The following is a 24634-nucleotide window of genomic DNA, read 5'->3' as shown; positions in this document are numbered from 1 at the left end:
ACAACTACTGAGCCTGTGCTCTAGAGCTTGTGAGCCACAACTACTGAGCCCGTGTGCCACAACTACTGAAGCCTGTGCACCTAGAGCCCGTGCTCCACAGCAAGAGAAGCCACCACGAGAAGTCCACGCACCGCAATGAAGAGTAGCCCCCCTCGCCACAACTAGAGAAAGCCCACACACAATGAAGACCCAACACAGCCAAAAATAAATAAATAAATAATTAAAAAAAAATTATAAGTCTCTAGCTGGAGAGAGAGACTGAGAAAAAGAGAGAAAAGGCGGGAGAGAGGATGAGAGAGAGAGAGAGAGGAAACTGAGAACACAAATTACAAACATCTGGAACGAAAGAGGCAGTCGCACTACAGATCCTACAGACATTAAAATGGTAAAGAGGGGATGTCATGAAAAAATGCCTGATGATACCAAGTGTTGGTGACAAAGCAGAGAAACTGGAACCTCCATATCTCACTGGTAGGAATGTAAAACGGTATAGACATTTCGGCAAAAAAGTACGGCAACATCTTATAAAATTAAAGAGGAACTTAGATGGAACCAGCAATCCCAGTCCTACGTATTGACCCAAGAGAAATGAAAACTACATCCACACACAAACTTGCATGTGGAATGTTCACAGCAGCATTATTCATAATAGCTTGAAACTGGGAACAACCCAAGTGCCTGTTAACTGGTGAATGGATGAATTCATTATAGTATATCCATACGGTGGAATAGTACTCAATGACCAAAATTTTTAAAAAATTAATACATACAACATGAATGAACCTCGAAACATTATGGTAAGTGAAGGAAATCAAACACACACACACAAGAGCTACATACTTCCTTAAAAGGCAACGCCACAGTGTCCAAAGGGATGAGTATTTTCTGGGGCTGGTGATTATGGGAGGGGTTCAGCTGCCAAGGAACATGAGGAAACTTTTTACGGTAATGGGACTGTTCTGTATCTTTACGGTGGTGGTGGTTTAAATGACTGAATATAACTACCAACAGTCATTAACCTGTAAAATTAAAATAGGTGAGTTTTATTGCTTATAAATAATACCTCTATAAAACTTGGAACAAAAAGAGTTCCTTCAAATCAGCTAGTCTTAGACTGTCAGTAATTAGACACAGCATTAACAGATTCCTTGGGGAATTCCCTGGCCATCTAGTGGTTAATACTCTGCGCTTCCACAGCAGGGGTGCACGGGTCCGATCCCTGGTCGGGGAACTAAGATCCCACAAGCCACGTGGTGTGGCCAATTAAAAAAAAAAAAAAAAAGATATCTTGGCCAACCTTCCTGTTAAGGGGTGAATTGTTGTAAATCAACAATTAAAAAGAAAAATTTAAATAAAAGCAGAGAAAAGAAGTTACAAGATTTTTTTAAAGGTAAACTGTCTCCTCCAAAGAGGAGTCCTAACCCCAGCACCTGGGGTTAAATTTTTTCTTAAAAAAATGTGACCTTATTTGGAAATAGGATCTTTACAGAGGTAATGAAGTTATTATAAAATGAGGTCATGGGGGGGGCCCTCATCCAGTATGACTGGTGTCCTTATAAAAAAGGGAGACAGAGAGACACACACCCAGAGGGAAGAGGGTGTGAAGTCATACAGGGAGAAGGTGGCCAGGTGATGGGGTGATGCACTCCACAGGGAGCTGGAGAGAGTTCCTTCCCTAGAGCGTCACGGACAACAGGGCTCTGGCAGCATCTTGATTCTGGACTTCAGGTGCCCAAAACTGTGAGACAATGAAACTCTGCTGTTTCCAGCTACTCGGTTTGCGGTACTTTGTGTTGGCGGCCCCGGGATCGCAATCCCCCTGCCTGCTGATACTAACGTGCTGACTACACTGATCATCACATGCTTGTCCAGCTTCCCAAGTAATTGCTCCGAGATGAGAACAAACCCCCCAAACAGAGAGAAATATTATACAACGGCCCCGAGGAAGCAAGTATTTTTCTTCTTAATTGGCTAGTAAATGCCGACTTCTTCATGGGATTGTTAGGCCAGGGCAAGAGCCACCAGGAAGTAATTTTAAACTTCGTCAGAACATTTATAAACATAAAACAGGTCAGCTACACGGAACCTATTCACTATATTTAAATTCCTTCATTTTAAACACTCAAGTTAGGCTGGCAGGAAATCCAACGATGGGTGCCCACCATGCTCTCAATTTCAAAACACAGCAGGCACACTGTGGAATTGAGTCTATTTTGATTAAAGCCTCATTTCACTTAAGTGCTGAAAACTCACTTATTTTTGTTTAAAATACTACCTATAGTTGTTACCAGCACTTGTACTTTGCAACTTGCTTTCCTAGGATAGGGAATTTGGGACTTGACATGTAGTATAAAATCAGTATGTGTACATTTTGCTTATTGATATGCTGTGATCTGAGGGAATCTGAAATGCTTTACCAAAATAAAGCTTAAATTTTTTCTTAAAAAAACAAAACCCAAACAAAAAAAACACAGCAGGCACAGTCCACACAGACGTGCCTGCCTGTGAGTGAAATGTGAACGGCCCCTACCCCACTGGCTGCCGCCAGCCTTCCATGCAGTCACTAAATGAAATTGTAAGAAATTGCCAACTTGATTGAATCACCCTGAAGACTTTGAAAACAGTTTTGTACTGGTGAACATAGAAATGTTGCTTTCACTTTACCATGAGCAGCTTCTTTTGGTCTCTCCCCTCTCCTCCCCTACAAACGTCCTCTTCCCTCTGCAGACTATATTTCTTATCACTAACACTGAACATTTATCAGCCATTAAAATACAGGACTGGCACATGCAGTCAACCTACCTCTTGTGATGAAGGCAGGGGCCCCTCACAGGTGACACAGTATCTCAGGTGAGCAGGGTTCCCTGTGCCGCAGGTGCGGCAGATTACTTTCTCCTTGAAAACAGAGAATAAGAAATACGTGTTTCCATGGAGGCTCTCTAATTTCTTCACAGATAAATGTATTCATTTTTCCTGCCAATTCATCTGCATAGTGTAGCATACTAGGACAAAAGGGTGTTAATAAGGTGGAATAATATAAGAGGTACATTATCTACCACGATGATGATTAGCAGTCAGATATTCTGATGATTTCATGATCTAAAACTTATCTTTCAAAATAACTTACATGGAACACAAGTTTGAACACACACACACACACACTCACACACACACACACACACACACACACACACACACACACCATGCAAAAAGGGAAACCATATGTAGCTGTGCTGATTTGAAGTGGCATCTGTAGGTTGATTCAAGTTTAAGGTTTTATTTCAAGGCATGATACTCTGAAAGCCATGAAAGCCATAATTGAGAAGTTTCATATTTATTTAATCATGCTTTTTATTTCTTTCTCTTATTCAGTATTTAGTATGTAAATTCTTTAAGTCCAATAAATCAAAGTACTGTTCAAAAAAAAAAGAAAGAAAGAAATAGGTGTTCCTCTGAGCAAACAGCTGTACAAGGAAATCATTAAGCAGTCTTTCCAGCCGATCAGCCAGCTAGAGACCCTATACTAACACCCCGATCCTGAAATTGGATTTAGGAATTATTACAACATAAATAGTGTCAGACAAATGAACATAGTTTTGAAAGAAACAAACCCCAAAATGAAAAAACTGAAAAAGAGTATTCATTTGGCCTTAGGAAGGCAAATTGACTATGTTGCACTGCTTCTGAGTTATTACTTTTTTCATTGTGGAAACTGTGCTACTTGGTAGGCTCCATCTCCTGGCTTCAACAATAAATAGGAAGGCCCAAGACCAGCAAAAGAGTATATGTTTACAAGTAACCTAGTTCTTTTCCTGGGGTCTACCCCACGGGGTTTTATATTAAATATGAATTTAGATTTGCTCTGTAGTTTCCCACTTAGAAATGGAAAAGTAAAAAGACCGTCTTAGAAAATGGGTCATAAGTTCAACCTTCTGAGTCAGGAGCCTGGGGATAAGTTGCAATACAGAAAACAACAAGAGAAAAAGAAAAGATGGTTAACACAGCCTAGCCAGAGTTCGGCCATGGGAGGTTGGTAACTAACATCTGTTTAGTCACTGGACTATTCTGCAGAATTCCCCTGTTCTTTCCAAGTCTTCCTCAAGTCCCACTTACGTAAAAGACCCCAAGGTCTTCCTAGGAACCAGAGCCAGCTCGGGAAACCACAGTTCCCAGCCCAGAGAACACCTCAAGAGCAGAGGCCGACTCACTGCTCCTCAAAATGGCAGAGAACCATAGACTTGCTCTCCGTGGGTCCTGACACCCCCCTGGTTCCAGCTTTCTTCCCAGTTGCTTAAGGTCCCCAAAGCATAATCTGCAATCATCAGAGCTTTTCTGTGAGATTTAAGGCAGTGATCTTCCTGATCTGGTAGAATCCACTGAGAAGTGAAACAAATTTCCTGTCCCTCAGTTAAAATACAGTGACATCAAATGAAAATAATCCATCTGTTTGCTGCAGGAAATACTCTAGAAAGAGATAACTATAAACTAAGTAAAGCTGCTTACTTATTAAGTCCAACGGCCCTCAACTTGCAGGACCCACAATCTAAAACTAGTATGTCCTGGGACTTCCCTGGTGGCTCAGCGGATAAGACTCCACACACCCAATGCAGGAGGCCCGGGTTCGATCCCTGGTCAGGGAACTAGATCCCACATGCATGCCGCAACTAAGACTTCGCATGCCGCAACTAAGACTTTGCACGCCACAACTAAGACTTCGCACGCCGCAACTAAGGAGCCCACGTGCTGCAACTAAGATCTGGTGCAACCCAATAAATAAATAAATAAATATAAAAATAAATAAATAAATGGGTAAACTTTTAAAAAATAAAAAAATAAATAAAACTAGTATGTCCTCCATAGCTGCCATTTGTGTACGTGTGTGTGTGTGTGTGTGTGTGTGTGGTGAGAGCACCTGGAATCTACTCTCTTAGCAAATTTCTAGTATACAAAGATGGATATGTTAATTAGCTTGACTGAAGTAATCATTTCACTCTGTATATGTATATCAAAACATCACCACCTTAAAGATATGAAATTTTTATGAAAATAAGTAAATAAATAAATAAATAATGAAAACTAGCATGATAGGGGCTTCCTTGGTGGCTCAGTGGTTAAAAGTCCGCCTGCCAATGCAGGAGATATGGGCTTGAGACCTGGTCCGGGAAGATCCCACATGCCACGGAGCATCTAAGCCTGTGTGCCACAACTGCTGAGCCTGCTCTCTAGAGCCCACGAGCCACAACTACTGAGCCCTCATGCCTAGAGCCTGTGCTCCGCAACAAGAGAAGCCACCACAGTGAGAAGCCCGTGCACCACAACAAAGTGTAGCCCCTGCTCACCGCAACTAGAGAAAGCCTGCACATAGCAACGAAGACCCGATGCAGCCTAAAATAGATAAATTTATTAAAAGAAAAAACAACTAGCATGACATAACTCTGCCCAATCCAAACTAACTCTGCCCAATCCCAATACTGCCTTGCAAAACTCTCTTTAAACAGAGTGAAGTAAGTCAGAAAGAGAAAAACAAATATAGTATATTAACGCATATATGTGGAACCCAGAAAAATGGTACGGATGAACCGGTTTGCAAGGCAGAAATAGAGACACAGACATAGAGAACAAACGTATGGACACCAAGGGGGGAAAGCAGCGAGGGTGGTGGTGGTGGTGTGATGAATTGGGAGATTGGGATTGACATATATACACTAACATGTATAAAACAGATAACTAATAAGAACCTGATGTATAAAAAAATAAATAAAATTCAAAAAAAATTTTTTTGAATTTAATAATCTTTGTTTTTTAGAGCAGTTTAAGGTCCACGTCAAAACTGAGCAGACATTACAGGGAGTGCCCATATACACCCCTCTCCACACACACAACCCCCCACTATGAACATCCCACACCAGATGGTGCATTTGTCACAACCAATGAACCTACACTGGCACATCCTCATCTCCCAAAGCTCACAGTTTACCTTAGGCTGCATTCCTGTCAAATTCTCTTTAAAATCGCCCAACCGCGGTAGTGAAACCCTATAAATACCCTTCCCCATCTTCTCTCTTCTGAGATGCTGCTAAGATGGTCAAAGTGCTGGTTTATCTCACTGTATTGGGTCCAGTAAGCACAGCCTTCTTGGTCGACAGGCTTTCCTCACGGTTTCTGGGGTGGCTTTTTTTTTTTTTTTTTTTTACTGCGCCACCAGGGAAGCCCTGGGGTGGCTTTTTGACACCACGTGGCTCACTTCTTGAAGAGCAGTGACCATGACCCACAGATAAAAGCCTGTATCACAATCACTACATCATAGATTCATGTATGTCCGTAGGGACGATGTGGGACTCAGGCCACCACCAGACAGCCTTAATGAGGATCCTAAACATTTACAACAAGCACGTTATAAAAAGCTAATACCCTCATGTGCTGCCTCATCCACAGCATTGGCAACACACTGACCAGCTGAACGGTTCCAAGCAATTTCGTGGACCCGGCTTAGTCACTGGGGTAAAAATTTTCCTTACAAAGTAGCTGGAAGATGAGAACAATCTTCTAATCTCCCAAATGATAAGCTTTAATTGACACAAACCAGTAGGTAGTAGCAAACTTAATCTCAAAGAGGATTTTGTAAGATGCCAAGGTCAACTTGACACAGAGCTGTGGTTACACTGGCATTAGCCCTGAATCATTGGGCGACGGGCTGGGGTCTCATAGGAGGTACCTGTGCCCTCGCTGTGTGAGTCATCAGATCTCTTTCAGAGTAATGACTTCAGGAGGATCCCAGCCCTAAGCCTCACAGATTCCAGGAACCCCAGACACAATGGGAGTCCTGGAGGTAAAACATGTGTTGCTGGTTAGAGCCAGAAGGAAGCTGAAGGTCAGAAGGAAGCTGAAGGTCTCTTTCTAAAAGAGTTCATGTGTTCTGGTGAAATGGGAGATGCTGACATTAGTTTTCAACTGTAGAAAACGGCCAAAGGGATGCCTTTGTTTTTTGTAAAAGAGAGAAAGAACGAACGAAAGAGGGACTTCCCTGGTGGCACAGTGGTTAAGAATCCACCTGCCAATGCAGGGGACACAGGTTCGAGCCCTGGTCTGGGAAGATCCCACATGCCACGGAGCAACTAAGCCCGCGAGCCACAACTACTGAAGCCCGCGCGCCTAGAGCCTGTGCTCCACAACAAGGAGAAGCCACCACAACGGAAGCCCACGCACCACAACGAAGAGTAGCAAAGCCAGTGGGCAGCAATGAAGACCCAACGCAGCCATAAGTAAATAAATAAATTTATTTAAAAAAAAAAAAGAAAGAAAGAAAAGGGAGGGAGGGAGGCAGGAAGAAAGGAAGAAAGAAAGAGAAAAAAGGAAAGAAGAAAAGAAAAAAGAGAAAAAAAGGGTGAGGGAGAAACAAAAAGAAAATCTGGGTGTCATGAACAACAACAAAAAAAACATAATTATTTCAATTACCAAAGTCTTGTTAGGCAAACAAACAAAACCAAATTTAAATGCGTGAACATATATAAATATGTTTCTGTGCATCTAGAAAAATACATAGAGGGACACTCACTAAGCTGCTGTCGTTGGTTATTTCAGGGGATAGAAACAGAGGTGGGATGGGGAAATTACACACTTCATTGTGTATCTTTGGACTATTTCACATGTTACTGAAAATTAGAAAATTTTAAAAAACATAAAATCCCTCCTATTCTGAAATACAGGCCAGAGGATAAAAGAAGAAACTCGTGCTATTATATCTTCTAATCCTGGCAGTAGAAAAAGTATCTGATGCAGCAAAATTCCTCAGCGTTGACAAGGGCTTTACATCAACACGAGAGAAGCCTGCCACAGCGGGTGGGTCTGTCTGCATCACAGCAGGAAGAGGACCCATGGTGCTCTGTGCACTTTGTGGAGTGAGATGGAGACCAACCTAGAAATGGGAGGGAGGCATCAACTGGCCTTGCTGGCGCTTTGGGGAGGGAAGGCACGCTGGCTTCCGTGAACAGCTTACACAGGTGTTCCCACTGACCTCAGAGGAGGCTCTCTGGGTGAGAATGTGATCTAAAAATCTATCGCCCTTCTAACATCTGGGAAAGCCACTGGGATGAAGATTTCCAGCCAGGGTCCTTCTGTGGGTAGCAGCAATACTGAATGTCCCGTCGTAAAAATCAGGCATTTCCCACAAGATCAGATGTTGTGGTGACAAAGGTCTCTCTAAAAATCAAGTCTGATTAAAAGCCGTCCTTGCTTTTAACCCTCCAGGGTCCAATGGGAAGAAGGGTAGAGAAGGCGCCATTTCCCACAGCCCACGGGCCCTGCCAGCATTTCTGCAGCTCACGAAACCGAACTGCTTGCAAAGTTTTGGAGCACATCTTGCAGTTTCCGGTCTCTGTGCGTCTTTCTGGCACGCCTCCCTCCTCCACCTCATACCTGAACACACACCCACGCATCACTTCTCTTTGTCCCACCCCTTCCCATATGGCAAATGCCTCCTACAACTTCTGCTCAGATGACACCCCCTCTTCAAAGCTATCCCTGGTCCTGGCCCCTGACAAGAGCTGACGAATCCTCCTCTGTGCCCCCTGCCACCACGGCAAGCGGGGGCCCAGATCACTGGGGCAGTGGGTGCAGGGGTCACAGCCCGGGGAATGCAGTGAGCAGAGCCCTAGAGGGTGGTCCAGGAAGCAGCAGCTGGTAAAGCCACATCAAAAGGTGCCTTTGAAAAAGCTCCTCAGTACCTGAGGGCTGGCACGGGAGGGGCAAGGTGGAACCCAGAGAAACTGGGTGAACCTGAAGGAAGGTTCATGGCTGCGCCTTGGTGAGGGATGCCAGCTGCCAGGGGACCTCGCTCCTTCCTCAGGCTCCTTCCCCTAATCGTCCCTGTTTAGGGACCCTAGAGCAGGTGTCCAGCAACTGCTTCTCAGGCTCACACCACTCCCTGTGCCACCTGGCACTGCTGAGAGCTCAGACTTATTCCAGGAAGTTCTTAGGGTGCAGAATGTACCGTGTACGTGGTAAAGTACACAAAAAAGAAGAGGATGGAGTGCCAAGAGTGACCCAAATGCTTTGGTAAAAGCAGCACAGCTAAAGCAGTGTAACTAATAGTATAAGACATACAGCTGTTGAAGTCATGTCTTTATTGAAAACAATAGTAAATCGTACGAGTCCAATGTTAAAACAGACAAAACACCAGGGAAAAAAACACCGTGCCAACAGAAATGGTCATGAGATTCTCACTTCTGGGGATAATGATAAATGTACCCTAAATCATTATTTCCTAAGATCTTGAGAAAGTTAATGTTTCAGAGAGCCCTTTATTGAAACTGTGCCTATTTGAGGCATTTTTAGCTAATGTGAAGCTTGGGTACTCAGTAATTTCATGATTCCCTTTGAAAACTCAACATCAGAAGTCAAACAGGCTTGATTTTCTAAATTTCATCTTTGAATTATCAGTTGATTTCCTCATTATAAGGTATATGTTCTGCCTTTGGCCCATTAATAGAGTAGAAATCAGTTTCAAGTGATTGTCTCTCTCTCATCAAAACTGTACTTTAAAAAGGGGTCACTCTCAGCAATAAAGACGCAGATGTAGAGAATGGACTTGAGGACATGGAGAGGGGGAAGGGTAAGCTGGGACGAAGTGAGAGAGTAGCATTGACATATATACACTATCAAATGTAAAATAGATAGCTAGTGGGAAGCACAAGGAGATCAGCTCGGTGCTTTGTGACCACCTAGAGGGATGGGACAGGGAGGGAGGGAGGGAGACGCAAGAGGGAGGGGATATGGGGATATATGTATGCATATAGCTGATTCACTTTGTTATACAGCAGAAACTAACAGAACATTGTAAAGCAATTATACCCCAATAGAGATGTTAATAAAAAAAGAGAGAAGGCAAAAAAAAAAAAAAAAAGGGGTCACTCCTGGATTTGACGCTCCTAATCACTATAGAAGTCCTATGTTTATCCTCAACAGAGGACTTACTTATACCTTTGTACCCCCTGTCTTTCCACAACATGGGAAGAACTCTGGGTTTCAAATGCTGAAGGTGACATGATATATACTGAACTTGGCTCTCAGCCAACACTTACCCCTATTCCTCCAGTTTTGAATAGTTCAAAGGGTTTGAAATGATATTATCTTCAAATATCCCGGATAATGTAAATATTAGTGAGAACAGGTGCTGCTGTGATTGACAGAACAGCCAAAATCGTGGTGACTTAAACAAGAGAGAAGCTGGTGTCTCACTCTCATGTATAGGAAGTTTGGAGATAGGCCTCCAGTGCTGTATGGTGGCTTCCTGCAGTGACTTCTAAAGTTTCTTAAGATTGAAAATAGTCATCAAACAAAAAGTTTAGTAAATTTTCATCTACCTGACTTTGGCCCAGCCAGTTCTTCAAAATCTCACTTCTGAAGGTTTACTTAGCCTGGGATACTTTTGAACATTTTTTTCACAGTGAAGGGGAGCTGGGACATGTAAGAAAAAGTGGACTTACCTTTTCTCTCATAAACTTTGCCCACATAGACTCCACGAGGTCATTTTCAGAGTGTTACAGTTCTAATTGTACGTTAAGTCCATGCACTTCCCTTATTGCTAAAAATTCTTGCTTTTTTAATCCCCAAAGTTATCTTTATTAAATCTATTTCATCCTCTAGTGACCTTTACTTGAGGTCAAGTAAAAAGGAGGTGAATGGGACTATAAATTGAAAAATGGAGAAAAGATACATATAGTTGTATGTTCAATAATTCTACCAAAAAAGTTTTCATGGCGTGACGTCATTTGTCTAACAAGATTTTTTTTTTTTTTTTTTTTTTTGCGGTACACGGGCCTCTCACTGTTGTGGCCTCTCCCGTTGCGGAGCACAGGCTCCAGACGCACAGGCTCAGTGGCCGTGGCTCACAGGCCCAGCCACTCCGCGGCATGTGGGATCTTCCCGGACCAGGGCATGAACCCGTGTCCCTTGCATCGGCAGGCGGATTCTCAACCACTGCGCCACCAGGGAAGCCCTAACAAGATTTTTTTAATGTTCATGATGATACTTAACTTTTTCATCCATGTGACTAGCTGTAATCCTTCTTTTCTACATAATAGAGACCCATAATCCAACAAAGCAAACGAAAACATGAAGTGACTTTAAGGACAAGATGAAAAGTCAATATTAATTACAATGTTCGAGTTTAAATATATGAAGTAAACAATTGTCTGTGTTAGCAGCAGTGCAATTTGTCCTCCAAATCCATGTTCAGGGAACACATTTCTGTGTATCTCTCCTGATATTTAGATCCTACTGGCAAGTTAAACTCTTGGGCAGATGCCTTTCCAAAAATGAGAGTGGATTTTGTTCACAGGTATTAGCTTATCAATTGTTAGCCAATTCCATCAGCTGAAGAAAGATGTTTAATGGTTCGAACATTAATTTCTATGTGTTTTATTCATACTTTTACAGATTCACATTTCATTACCTTCAAGCGGAGGTTGGCCTGTGGCTGCAGCTGTGGAGTGAGAGGAGCCTCACAGACCACACAGATGGGCGTATTCATGGGCACCAGGTTTTCACATTCTGCACATAAGCCCATCTGCACAAAGAAAGAGGTCAGGTTGGCAAAAACTGAAGGTATAAGTAGATCTTAAAATGTAAGGTTTAATTTGCTTTTGTAAAAATTTCTTTTAAATAATTACCACTTTTATTCTTATTTCTTTCTTATTAAAGTAAAAACATGTTTATTGTAGAAAAAAGAGGTATAAAGAAAAGAAAAAATAGCTTACAGCATGATGGAGTGAGGAAATCGACACATCTTCTCTCCAAAAAGCAATTATAAAGTTGGATAAAACTTTAAAAATTCTGAAAGTCAACCAAAGACAGACAACAAACTGAAAAGTAATGAACTTCGGGCAAGGACACCACACGTCTGTTGGGTCTTGCTTGGGCTGTCCCCATCCTCCTCAAGCTCCGTCAGTGTGGAAGCCCCAGAGAGCAGGGCCGGCTGTGAAAAGCAGCAGCTTTGCGGCTGCTGACGGGCAGGGTTCATGTGATTTGGAGCACGGTTAAGGTGATGATCTCAGGGAGGACAGTGGATCCACTAGCCTGAGCTCACAGTTCTGTTTGGGGCAACTGATGAACCAGCAACTAGCCAGGGAGCTGACGGGGAGTTCCAGAAGGTAGGTCATCTCTAGGGGGCTTGATAAACTCCTCCCACACCCTCAGTTGACTGGAGGATGTTCGCATGTGCAGCATTAGACCTAAGAGGGTCCAAGCCACCCACACATCCTTGGCTGCACATGAAGATACAAGAAAGCTCAGCATAAAGTAAGAGCTGGGGCAGACCTGAAAACAGCCTGAAGTTCTGCCCAGCCCACAACAGATCCCTCAGCAGAGACTGGAAGCCTTGGAGGACCAAGGTGTTTGAGCACAACTTCTGGCCAATCTTCAGTTGAACTCTAAACTATGCATACCCAGGGCTGATCCCAGGCTTAAAAATAAAACAAAGGGAAAACCCTGATATTAGTGGCTGAAAACTGCAGGGAAGACAGGCTTGAAAGAGTTTATAAAGTTGGATAAAACTTTAAAAATTCTGAAAGTCAACCAAAGACAGACAACAAACTGAAAAGTAATGAACTTCGGGCAAGGACACCACACGTCTGTTGGGTCTTGCTTGGGCTGTCCCCATCCTCCTCAAGCTCCGTCAGTGTGGAAGCCCCAGAGAGCAGGGCGGGCTGTGAAAAGCAGCAGCTTTGCGGCTGCTGACGGGCAGGGTTCATGTGATTTGGAGCACGGTTAAGGTGATGATCTCAGGGAGGACAGTGGATCCACTAGCCTGAGCTCACGGTTCTGTTTGGGGCAACTGATGAACCAGCAACTAGCCAGGGAGCTGACGGGGAGTTCCAGAAGGTAGGTCATCTCTAGGGGGCTTGATAAACTCCTCCCACACCCTCAGTTGACTGGAGGATGTTCGCATGTGCAGCATTAGACCTAAGAGGGTCCAAGCCACCCACACATCCTTGGCTGCACATGAAGATACAAGAAAGCTCAGCATAAAGTAAGAGCTGGGGCAGACCTGAAAACAGCCTGAAGTTCTGCCCAGCCCACAACAGATCCCTCAGCAGAGACTGGAAGCCTTGGAGGACCAAGGTGTTTGAGCACAACTTCTGGCCAATCTTCAGTTGAACTCTAAACTATGCATACCCAGGGCTGATCCCAGGCTTAAAAATAAAACAAAGGGAAAACCCTGATATTAGTGGCTGAAAACTGCAGGGAAGACAGGCTTGAAAGAGTTAATCCAAGTAAATAAACAAAAAAACCAAAACAACAACATAAGGAGAAAAAGTCAGAATCCAGACTTATTATACTATCTAAAATGTCCAAAATTCAAGAAAAAATTGTGAGATGTGCAAAAAACAAGAAAGTGTGACCAGTACTCAGGGGAAACAAACAGTCAATAGAAATTGTCTCTGAGGGGAGAAAGAAGATATATGGGAGCAAAGCTTCTGTGTATTACTGGATTTAAGTTAAATTATTCTGAAATAGACTTTGAGAAATTAAGGAGTATGTTGTAATCTCTAGCATTCTCTTAGAAAATAATTTTTAAAAAGAAAAGAACTTTTTAAAATAGTAAAAAAAAAAATAGGAAACATAGGAATGAAAATGGCATACTAAAAATTATTTATTTAACACAAAAGAAGGAAGCAAAGGAGGAACCGAGGAACAAAAAAGACGTGAGACAAATAGAAAACAAAGAGCAAAACAGCATATGTAAATCCAATCGTATCATTAAAGACATTAAATATGAATAGACAATAACACCACATTCAAAAGGCAGAGACTGCCAGATGGGATAAAAAAAACGAGAGGTATGCCCGACTAGAGACATGCCGTAGATTCAAAGATACAAATAGGTTGAAAATACAAGTATAGAAAAAGGTATATAATGGAAATAGTAAGGGTAAGGGAGCTAGAGTGACTGCATAAATATCAGGAAAAAAAGACTTTAAAAACAAGAAATAATCCTAGAGACAAAGAGAGACATTTTGTGATGATGAAGTGGTCAATAAATCAGGAAGACACAGCAATTATAAGTGTACATGAACATAACAACAAGTCCCCAGAATACATGAAGCAAAAACTATGAGTCAGCCTTAAGATAAGCCTCCATCTATCACCTGATGACTCTAAGCCCCAACTTTTACTGGTGGACCACAGGGGCGTTTTGGAACTCTAAGGATCAGCATCAACTCAAAGTTAGTATCTAGTAATCCCCCAAAGGTTTAGGCATTTCCTTTTCCTCAAGGCACAGGTCCCTCTGGAAAAGGCTTCAGGGATGACCTATGACATGTACTTGCAATGATGCAGGGTCCATCCTCAAGGACACCCAGCCGCCCTTCAGTTAGGGAGCTGTGGGTTTGTGAATCGACTTAAGTCTTGAAACTGGGTGACACCCTTGGATGTTCCACTGTGGTGGCTCAAGTCACGTATTTGGCTACAAAACACGTGATTTTTTTTTCTATTATATAAACCAAGCAAGACACTAGTAGGCTGCCCATCTGTTTCATTCTTAGGAAGACCACGATCAGATTCTGATGATATGTTGCTGCGGCCTTTTACAGTAGATGTGCCCACCTTGTCTTTGGCAGTTAAGTGCTGCCACTTGACCTCTGGAATCCCCGTTAGCTCCCTGAAATCAGGGAGCCCATCTCAAGAGTGGCATCGCCCCATGATCATGTCTGGCCTCCAAGGAAAGCAGCCATGGAACTTTTCAAGGATGCAGGCGCTCCTTTCACTAATATGTATTCCTCACTCTATGCCTTAGTGAAGGACGTGTCTTCTGGGCCTTCTTGTGAAATGCAGGTGAGAGTTGGGGGCACACAGGACACACCTGACAAACCTACTCCAACGTGATATCAGGAAAGACTCAGCATCGAGTCTCACTAACCATAGGCTACTACTGAGTCCAAGTTTTAGTCAGCCAACCCAAAAAGCAGCTGGAGTCACCACCAGCTTCATTAGCTAACATATTAAATCAATCCAGAATCTATAAAAGAGGCATGCATATCAGTGAATTTGGCCCAACTTAGTGTTATATTCTGCCCTCATTTAAAATCCACTCCCAGGGCTTCTCTGGTGGCGCAGTGGTTGAGAGTCCGCCTGCCAATGCAGGGGACGTGGGTTCGTGCCCCGGTCCGGGAGGATCCCACATGCCGCGGAGCGGCTGGGCCCGTGAGCCATGGCCGCTGAGCCTGCGCGTCCGGAGCCTGTGCTCCACAATGGGAGAGGCCACAACAGTGAGGGGCCCGCGTACCACAAAAAAAAATAAAAAATTAAAAATAAATAAATAAATAAAATAAAATCCACTCCCAGACTTGTCCCCCAAGATTCTGCCAATATACGTTAGCAAAATTGTGCTCTTCTTTTCATGTGTAAGCTTTTTGTCCTGGATCACAGAGTACACCTGTCCCTCTAGAGCAGCTGGGATTGGACTGTAGTCATGCTACAGGATGGCTATGGTGAGTCTTGATGAGAATACACATCCCCTTTCAAGGCCACTGCCCCAGGCGAGGTTATCACAGAGATTTCAAGGAAAGGAGGGCTAGCATCCTCAGACAGGAGGGCCAGCTCATCCACTGGCAGAGTAATTTAAGGAATCAAGAATGTGTGTTTCATCTGGGTCCAAGCCAACATCTCCATTCCCAGTTTCAGGATCCTGTTCTGTCCCAATACATACCCAAACTTTCACAAAAGAAATATGGTGATAAAGTGAATTCAGCTTATGCTGTAACTCACCAACATATTCAACTAAAGTTCGTGTTTGCTTTCAGCAGCAAATCCCTGGAGCTACAAGAAATAGGTTCTCTTGGGGCTGCCATGGGGGCACTCTGGTTCTTGGATTATGAGTGAAAGGTCCTGAGCTTGTCGGTTTCTGTGATGCTCCCAGGTGCTCAGGAGAACTGTCCACACCACTGCCCTGGTATCATCATTGCTGCCACATCCGTCAAGTGCAGCGGTCACCTGGCCACCCAAGAGGCTTGCTTTAGGTGATGCTTCCTCACTACCAGACCCATAGCTTGATTTCTTGTGATGCCACTTCATGCTATGAATTACTAGCATCCTGTTTCCCATGGGCAAGGAGCTCAGCACTGCTCCCGAGCAAAGGGAAAGACCAAACCCCTTCTTTGCAGGTCTAGTTCCTGGAGCCGCTCCTGGTACCAACTCTGTATCAGTCAAAGTCCAGTCAGGAGAAAGAAACCTCAGGGTAATTTGAAAAGGGAAAGTTTAACTAACAACAGAGGACTAACTGCTAGTGGGTAAAGCGAACTCTAAAGGATACAGGACTACCCAGGATGGGGAGAGCCACTGCTGCTCCGGCTGAGGCAGAGGACCTGAAGAGGATTGAATCTGGAAGAGGCACTTACTGAACTGGGTGTGGCTGTCACCCACTGGATGGCAGAGAAGTTCACTGGGGTGACACAGACCAGAGCTGACCCCAGAGCAGGCGGGATCCTATGAAACTCATGAGGACTCTCCCCCTGGGGAGCTGGCAGGACATGCTGGGAAGCCACGTGCAGGCTGCTGACGAAACGTGCTGGGAAACTGCCCCCTGGGATGCCTGAGAGAGTTTCTGGAAGCTGGCTGGGTACCCGTGGAGCCCACTCAGAAGCCGTTCATGAGATGCCATGCAGTTCACCGGGGTTCAGCACAACCAGGTGTCCTGCAGGTTAGCTGAGCACCGTCAGAGCACAGGGAGAGGGAAGCACAGCAGAAACAGGAAGAGGAGTCAAGACCATTCTGCTGCAGTGTCCCTCCCAGCAATGAGCCTCTACTGACAAAAATTAACATCAAGCCAGCTGGCAACGGAGAAATCCACAAGGCAGGATGAAGAGGCACCCCTCTGCATCTCTCTAATGAGACCCTGAGTGTCTTGGGTCTGGGATCCTAGGAGTAGGATCTCCCTTTTGAGCACCAGAAACCCAGCTGAGAGCAGGACACAATAAGAACTCAATAGGTCAAATTACAAAGCTGTTTATACATTAGAGCACGGTAATAAATGTCATTTACAGGCAGTATAGATGTTGCAAATGTCATCATTTTGAATATTTATAATCCCTGATAACCTTTTCTCCCTGTAGCAACAAAGAAAGTCTTGAAAATCTGTTTGCAGGCCAGTAAAAAATAACTTTGTCATCGCACCAACGAATATAAGCAGGGAAAATTCAAACCAATGAGACCTGTTCATGTTTTATTTGCTGTACCATCTTTTACAAGGAGTTCAATATATATCATGGAAGTAAATTGACTTCTACAGCATATCCATTTAGTATCTGGCCACTTGCTTAAATGCATAACTCAATCCTAAAACTCTGGACTTTGAATTTATTGCATAGTGACTTTTTCTCAGTGACTATCTTTTTTAAATGGTCATTTTCAGTCAACTTCACAGATCCTTTTATATCATTTTGTAAACCTTAGTCCAAAAAAACCCCAAAGTATCACATGAGTAAAAGATGAACACATTTTGGTGAAGGTTTTGATTTTTAGTAAGCCAAGTATGTTTTCTAACTAACTACAAACTTAATGGTAGGATAATATCAATTATTATCTACACTTAGCTAAAACTTTTAAATTTAGATATACTGATCAATCTATAGCCTATATAAACAGCTTCTTTGGACAGAATGAAGTATCCTATGGATATACAGACTTGTAATTAGTACTCCTGGTCATTTATTTCTAGAATATATTTCCTTATTGTCCCCAGTTTATGAACAGAAATATCATATAAGTAGGAAACATGTATTTATCCATATGTGAATCATTGAAATAAAAAGATTTCAGGGCTTCCCTGGTGGCGCACTGGTTGAGAGTCCGCCTGCCGATGCAGGGGATGCGGGTTCGTGCCCTGGTCTGGGAAGATCCCACATGCCGCAGAGTGGCTGGACCCGTGAGCCATGGCCGCTGAGCCTGCGCGTCCGGAGCTTGTGCTCCGCAACGGGAGAGGCCACAACAGTGAGAGGCCCGCGTACCGCAAAAAAAAAAAAAAAAAAAAAAAGATTTCAGTCTTTTTCTGAGCCTATGCTTCTTCGAGGCCACACAAAAGAAATGGCATTGCAAACAAGTTTTTCATTCCTAAGTAGGAGTCTGGATAGTACAAGATTCACTTGCCAGTAATTTTTTCAACAAGTATTTATGTTTGTGGTTCACATGTGCCAGGTACTCTGCTCCTGCTGCAAACAAAGATCAGTTAAACCGATGGAAGATTTTAAGGATTCTGCTGCTCACCTGAGCTCCTTCCGGGGGTGGGAGACGACAGCCAAATATGGGCGGCACAGAAGAGCCACATTCTAGACAGTAGCGGGCAAAGGGGTCAGACGGGCGGGGCACAAGGCAGTGGGCACACCTGCAACAGAAGAGGGTCCTGACTGGCCATGTTCTGAGGAGTGCACATTGAGAAGTCAGGTGTCAATCTTGACAAGCATTCAAACTTTTTTTGAATAAAATAAAACAGAAAGCAGAACACACTCAAAGCCTATGGAACAAGTTCAAGATGGGAGATGCTTGTCTAGTCATTTTATTACAAAGTAGCCGTACAGCTGGGACCAATGGTGCCCTTCACCTGAAGGCCAGGCCCATTTCACTTCCCGGCCACGGCAGCAGTTTATCAGCCGCCTTTGACTCCACTTCCCAAATGGGGCCCCAGTCGTCCCATCACCTTGTATCTGGTATGTGTGAGGGTGAGCCGTGGGAATTCCAGGAATGTCCATGCTGCACTTTGCTGACTCCCCACCTGAGCACTGAGCCCAGCCTCAGTGAGAGGTCCTCTTACCTGGCACTCCGGAGTCACTGTCAGTCAGGCCCTGCCTTTGTCTTCACTCACCTGGGTGGAGTCCGAGGCTCTGCCCCAGCAGCGTCTGGCACCATTTCCTAGGCAGCTGGGTCCCATCCTTCAGCCCTCACCCACCTACCTGGTTCTGGATATCAGCCAAAGTGAAAGGACTCCAGGAACTGGGTTCCCCTGTGAATAACACTGCTGCTGCTAGGCATTTCCAGGCAGGTTGGGGCCCCGATCCTGTGACCTATCTGAACTGCTCAGCATCTATGACGTTTGCATACTGTGCACTAGATGGCTTGGTTGCCTGCACCAGTCTCTACCATGGCCTCTCAACAATCAGTAGCCTTTGTAGTTGAGTCCACTTGGGGAAAGGATAGTCTTTTCAACAATGGTGCTGGGCAAACCAGACAGTGACATGAAAAAGAATGAGGTTGGACTGATTGATACCTTATGCCATATACAAAAACTAATACAAAATGGACCAAAGACCTAAATGTAAGAGGTAAATTTATAAATCTCCCAGAAGGACACATAAGAAAAAAGCTTCATGACCCTGGATTTGGCCATGATTTCTTGGATGTGATCCCAAAAGCACAGGCAACAAAAGAAATAGATAAATTGAACTTCATAAAAATTTGAATATCAAAAAGTACTATCAAGACTGAAAAGATAACCTACAGATGGGAGAAAATATTTATCAATCATATATCTGATAAGGCATTAATATCCAAGATATATAAAATATTCTTGCAACTAACAACAAAAAACAAACAACCCAATTCAAAAATGGGCAAAGGATTTGAATAGACATTACTCCAAAGAAGATGCCCAACATCACTTGGCATTAGGGAAATGCAAATCGAAACCACAATGAAATACTACTTTACACCCATTAGGATGACTTAGAAAAACAGAAAATAAGTACTGGTGAGGATGTGGAGAAATTGAAACCCCTGAACATTTCTGGTGAGAAAGTAAAGTATGCAGCTGCTGTGGAAAACAGTTTAGCAGTTCCTCAAAAAGTTAGACATAGGGCTTCCCTGGTGGCGCAGTGGTTGCGCGTCCGCCTACCGATGCAGGGGAACCGGGTTCGCGCCCCGGTCTGGGAGGATCCCACATGCCGCGGAGCGGCTGGGCTCGTGAGCCATGGCCGCTGGGCCTGCGCGTCCGGAGCCTGTGCTCCGCAACGGAAGAGGCCACGGCAGAGGGAGGCCCGCGTATCGCAAAAAAAAAAAACAAAAAAAGGGAGAGGCCGCAACGGAGGGAGGCCCGCATACCACACACACACACACAAAAAAGTTAGACATAAAATTACCACATAATCCAAAAATTTCAGTTCTAGGTAAATACCCCAAAGAATTGAAAGTAGGGATTCAAAGAGATACTTGTACACCAATGTTTACAGCAGCATTATTCATAATAGTCAAAAGGTGGAAACAATTAAAATGTCTATCAACAGATGACTGGATAAATGAAATGCAGTATATATATACAATGGAATGTTTTTTACCTTTAATATGGAATGAAATTCTGATACATGCTACAACATGGATGAACCTTGAAAATATTATGCTAGTGAAATAAGACACAAAAGCTTAAATATTGTCTGATTCCACTTACATGAGGTTACTAGAACAGGCAAATTCATAGAAACAGAAAATATAACAGAGATTACCAGGTGCTGGAGGGATAGGGGGATGGGGAGTTATTGTTTAATGGGAGTTGAGTTCTGTTTGGGATGATGAAAAAGTTCTGGAAATGGATGGTGGTGATGGTGGCCCAACACTGTGAATGTACTTAACGCACTGAATTGTACACTTAAACATTGTTAAAATGGTAAATTTTATTTATGTATATTTTACCACAATAGAAGTATAAAGGACTGTAAAAAAATAACTGATTATGTCAAATAAAAGTAATAATGTATTGTGGGGTTCATAATATTTGTAGAAGTAAAATAAATGACCACAAGAGCACAAAGGCTGTAGTTATCCAGTTATTGGAAGTATACTGTCATAAGGTTCTTAGGCTATAAATGAAGTGGCATGATACTACTTGAAGACAGACTGTAATAAGTTAAAAATGTGTGCTATAAACCCTAAAGCAACCACTAAGAAGAAAACGTATAGCTAATAAGCCAACAAAGGATACAAAATAAAATAAAATCATAAAACATACCCAATTAATCCAAAAGTAAGCCAAAAAAAAGGAGGGCAACAAAGAATAGATAAGACAAACAGAAAACAAATAGCATGACAGCTGACAAATTCAAACATATCAATAATCAGAATAAATATAAATACTCTCAACAGCCCAATTAAAGTGCAGATTGTTAGCTTTTTTAAAAGCAAGACCGATTATATATGCTGCTTAAAAGAAACCAACTTTAATAGAGAAACACAAATAGATTTAAAAAAAAAGGATGAAAAAAGATATATCATGCAAATACTAATCAAAAGAAAGCAGTAATGGCTATTTTAATATCAGACAAATTTGATTTCTGAGCAAAAAATATTATCAGGGTTAAAAAAGGTTATTTCGGGGGGGAGGAGGGAAAAATTGGGAGACTGGGATTGACATATACAGACTACTATTATTTAAAATATATACCTAATAAGAACCTACTGTATAGCACGGGGAACTCTACTCAATACTCTGTAATGACCTATATGGGAATAGAATCCAAAAAAAGAGTGGATATATGTATATGCATCACTGATTCACTTTGCTGTACAGGAGAAACTAACACAACATTGTAAATCAACTCTACTCCACAATAAAAATTAATTTTTTTAAAAAAAGGTATTCTGTAATGATAAAGGGGTCAATTCAGCAACAGGACATAAGATTCCAAGAGGTTTATATATTTAATAATAGAGTTTCAAAGTACATAAAGCAAGAGCCGATAGAAATACAAGGACAAGTAGACAAATTCATAATTATAGTCACATATTTCAGCATAATTTTCTCAATAATTGATAAAACAATAGACAAAATCAGTAAAGATAAAAAAGACTTAAATAATACAACATTTTATTAGTTTCAGGGGTACAACATAATGATTCAGTAATTGTATATACTGCAAAATGATCACCACAATATCTAGTTAACATCTGTCACCATACATAGTTACAGAATGTTTTTTCTTGTGTTGAGAACTTCTTAGATCTACTCTCTTAGCAGCTTTCAAATATGCAACACAGTATCATTAACTATCCTCACCATGCTGTACATTACATCCCCAGGACTTATTTATTTTACAGCTGAAAGTGTGTGCCTTTTGGCCACTTTCACCTATTTCACCCACCCTCCCAACCCCCAGGGAGATGCAAATTAAAACCACAACTACCACCTCATTAGAATGGCCACAAATAAAAATAAAAGTGTTAGTGAAAATGTAGGGAGACTGGAACTCTCATACATCATACACTACTGGTGGGAATGTAGAATGGTACAACCTCTTAGGAAAACAGTTTGACAGTTTTCTTAAAAAGTTAAACATATGCCTACCATATGACCCAGCCATTCCACTCCTAGCTATTTACCTAAGGGAAATGAAAGTATATATGCACAGGACAACTTGTACACACATGTTCATAGCAGCTTTATCTGTAATGGCCCAAAACTGAAAACAACCTAGATGTACATCAATAGGAAATACGATAAACAAACTGTGATGTATCTGTACAATGGAATACTACTCAGCATTAAAAAGAAATAAACATCTGATGCATGCAACAACATGGGTGAACCTCAAAGTAATTAGGTGGAGTGAAAGAAGCCTGGCAAAGGAGTAAATACCGAATCATTCCATTTATATACGGAATCAAATGCAAACTAAGCTGCAGTGACAAGAAGCATACCAACAGTGGCCTGGAGATGGGGAGGGACACGTGGGAGGATTTCAAAAGGGTGTGACATAGGACATTTTTGGAGGTAATGGATTTGTTCATTTTCTTGATTGTGGTGATAGTTTCAAGACTATATGTATATGTCAACTGTACTCTTTAAGTGCAGTTTATTGTATGTCATTTGAACCTTTAAATATTGTAAAAATTTAATAAAAAACAGTTGGGGCAAATACCACTGTTATGTCCCATCCTCAAATTCTTTTTGACCATACTGTGTCTTAGCAGAACTTAAGAAACAGTAAAGAGAATGCAATACTTACTTGAGAAAGTCTGTCTCCCTTTGAATCCTCATGATCTCTGTGCTTGTCAAACTCTTCTGGCCAGTTATATGTGCAAAACCAGGGAACTAAAATTAAGAATATGTATAAAATCATGCTACAGTACAGTAAAATTACATTAAGAGTTCATTTCAGTGCTTTGTCCTACCATATCCAGCAGCCATCTTTTAAAAACCATGATGGGGAAAGTCTTAAGTAATGATGAATTATTAAGTAATAATTTTAATTAAAAAACTAAAGTGATGTTCATCATCAGACACGTATATTTCATTAAAAACAAGAGTTTACAAGAAAAGAGATCTGAATTACCATCACACAGACCAGATTTCAGAATTTAGAAACCCAAGTGAGCATCCATATTTCTCAAAGATTAAATCCCTAGGAAAAGGACTCACCTGAGAGAACAGTCATCTGCTGTTATCCAGAAACATTTAACTCACTTAGATATATTTTAATTTGAGCATCCTCTTTGTACCAGGCACTGTATTTGATGCAGGGTTGGGGGACAAAGATAAACACTACATAGTCCCTGCCCTCAAGGAGCTGAACTGGTGTACACACAAAGTACTGAAACACATGGGCTCAGTGTCATAACACATCTGTGTTGAGTCCCACGAGAACCTGGGGAGGTTATGATCCTATTCACCTGATCGGGGAGAAGGGCTCCCCAGGGCTGTAATGTCTGAGCTGGGCCTGGGAAAGTAAAGAACAGTTTGTTAAGTAGACAGAAGGACAAAGGGAATTCCAAGTAGAGGAAACCCACGTGTGAAGACACAGGCAGGGCAGTGATGGCCCATTCTGGTTGTCGGATATGGTCCAGGGGTCGGAGTGGCAGGGGAAGGGAACAGAAAGGACGGCTGAGGGAGAGAAGCTAACACTTATGGAGGGTCTGAGAGTAGGAAAACGTGCCTGGCACATTTCACAGTGACCTCCTAAGGTCAATAGGCAACATTATCCCCATTTTATTTTATTTTTGTAACATTTTCTTCTGATATAATTTCCAACATAGAGAAAAGGTGCAGGGAGAGTACAACTAACTCCTTTGTTCATGTTGACATCTTGCCCCAGGTGCTCCATTCTCTCTCGGAAGCATGAGAATAACCTGCAGTCATGACTCCCCTCCTCCCCCACCCACAAACACTACAGCATTTCCCAAGAACAGGGGTGTCCTCCTACACAACAGTGCAAACATCAAAACCAGAAAAGTCAGCAGTGATACAATACTAGCATCTAATCCACATATCTTTGTTCACATTCCGTTAGTCACACCGGCAATGGCCTTCCCAGCTATAATTTCCTCCTGGACTAGGGTCCAGTCCAGTATCACACTTTGCTCTTAGTGGTCATGTCTTTTCTGTCTCCCTTAATCTGGACTCTCTCCTCAGTCTGTCTTTATCTTTCATGATCTTCATATGTAGAACCTCCCACAATTTGGTTTTGTCTGATGTTTCTCATGATTGGAGTGAGTCATGCATTTTGGCACAAATGCCAGAGAAATACCAAGTCCTTCTCATATTAGGAGGTGCATATAATCCTCACTTCATTTTATTTTATTTTATTTATTTATTTATTTATTTTTGCGGTACGCGGGCCTCTCACTGTTGTGGCCTCTCCCGTTGTGGAGCACAGGCTCCGGA

General features: G+C 42.5%; 1 protein-coding gene across 3 annotated transcripts in view; it reads right to left on the bottom strand.

Annotated features, from left to right (window-relative positions):
- Positions 1-24634, bottom strand: part of DZANK1 (double zinc ribbon and ankyrin repeat domains 1) — a 75546-nt gene that overhangs the window by 31612 nt on the left and 19300 nt on the right. For all 3 annotated transcript variants that reach the window (XM_007114752.4, XM_028499190.2, XM_028499192.2), the window contains 4 exons: positions 22980-23065; positions 18259-18376; positions 11453-11566; positions 2803-2895 (listed from right to left, as the gene is read on the bottom strand). In XM_007114752.4, the coding sequence (XP_007114814.1) occupies positions 2803-2895; positions 11453-11566; positions 18259-18376; positions 22980-23065 (411 nt within the window). The remainder of the gene's footprint in view (positions 1-2802; positions 2896-11452; positions 11567-18258; positions 18377-22979; positions 23066-24634) is intronic.

The sequence above is a fragment of the Physeter macrocephalus genome, chromosome 14 (assembly GCF_002837175.3).
Source record: "Physeter macrocephalus isolate SW-GA chromosome 14, ASM283717v5, whole genome shotgun sequence".
NCBI lineage: Eukaryota > Metazoa > Chordata > Mammalia > Artiodactyla > Physeteridae > Physeter > Physeter macrocephalus.
This window is presented reverse-complemented; position numbering and strand designations above follow the sequence as displayed.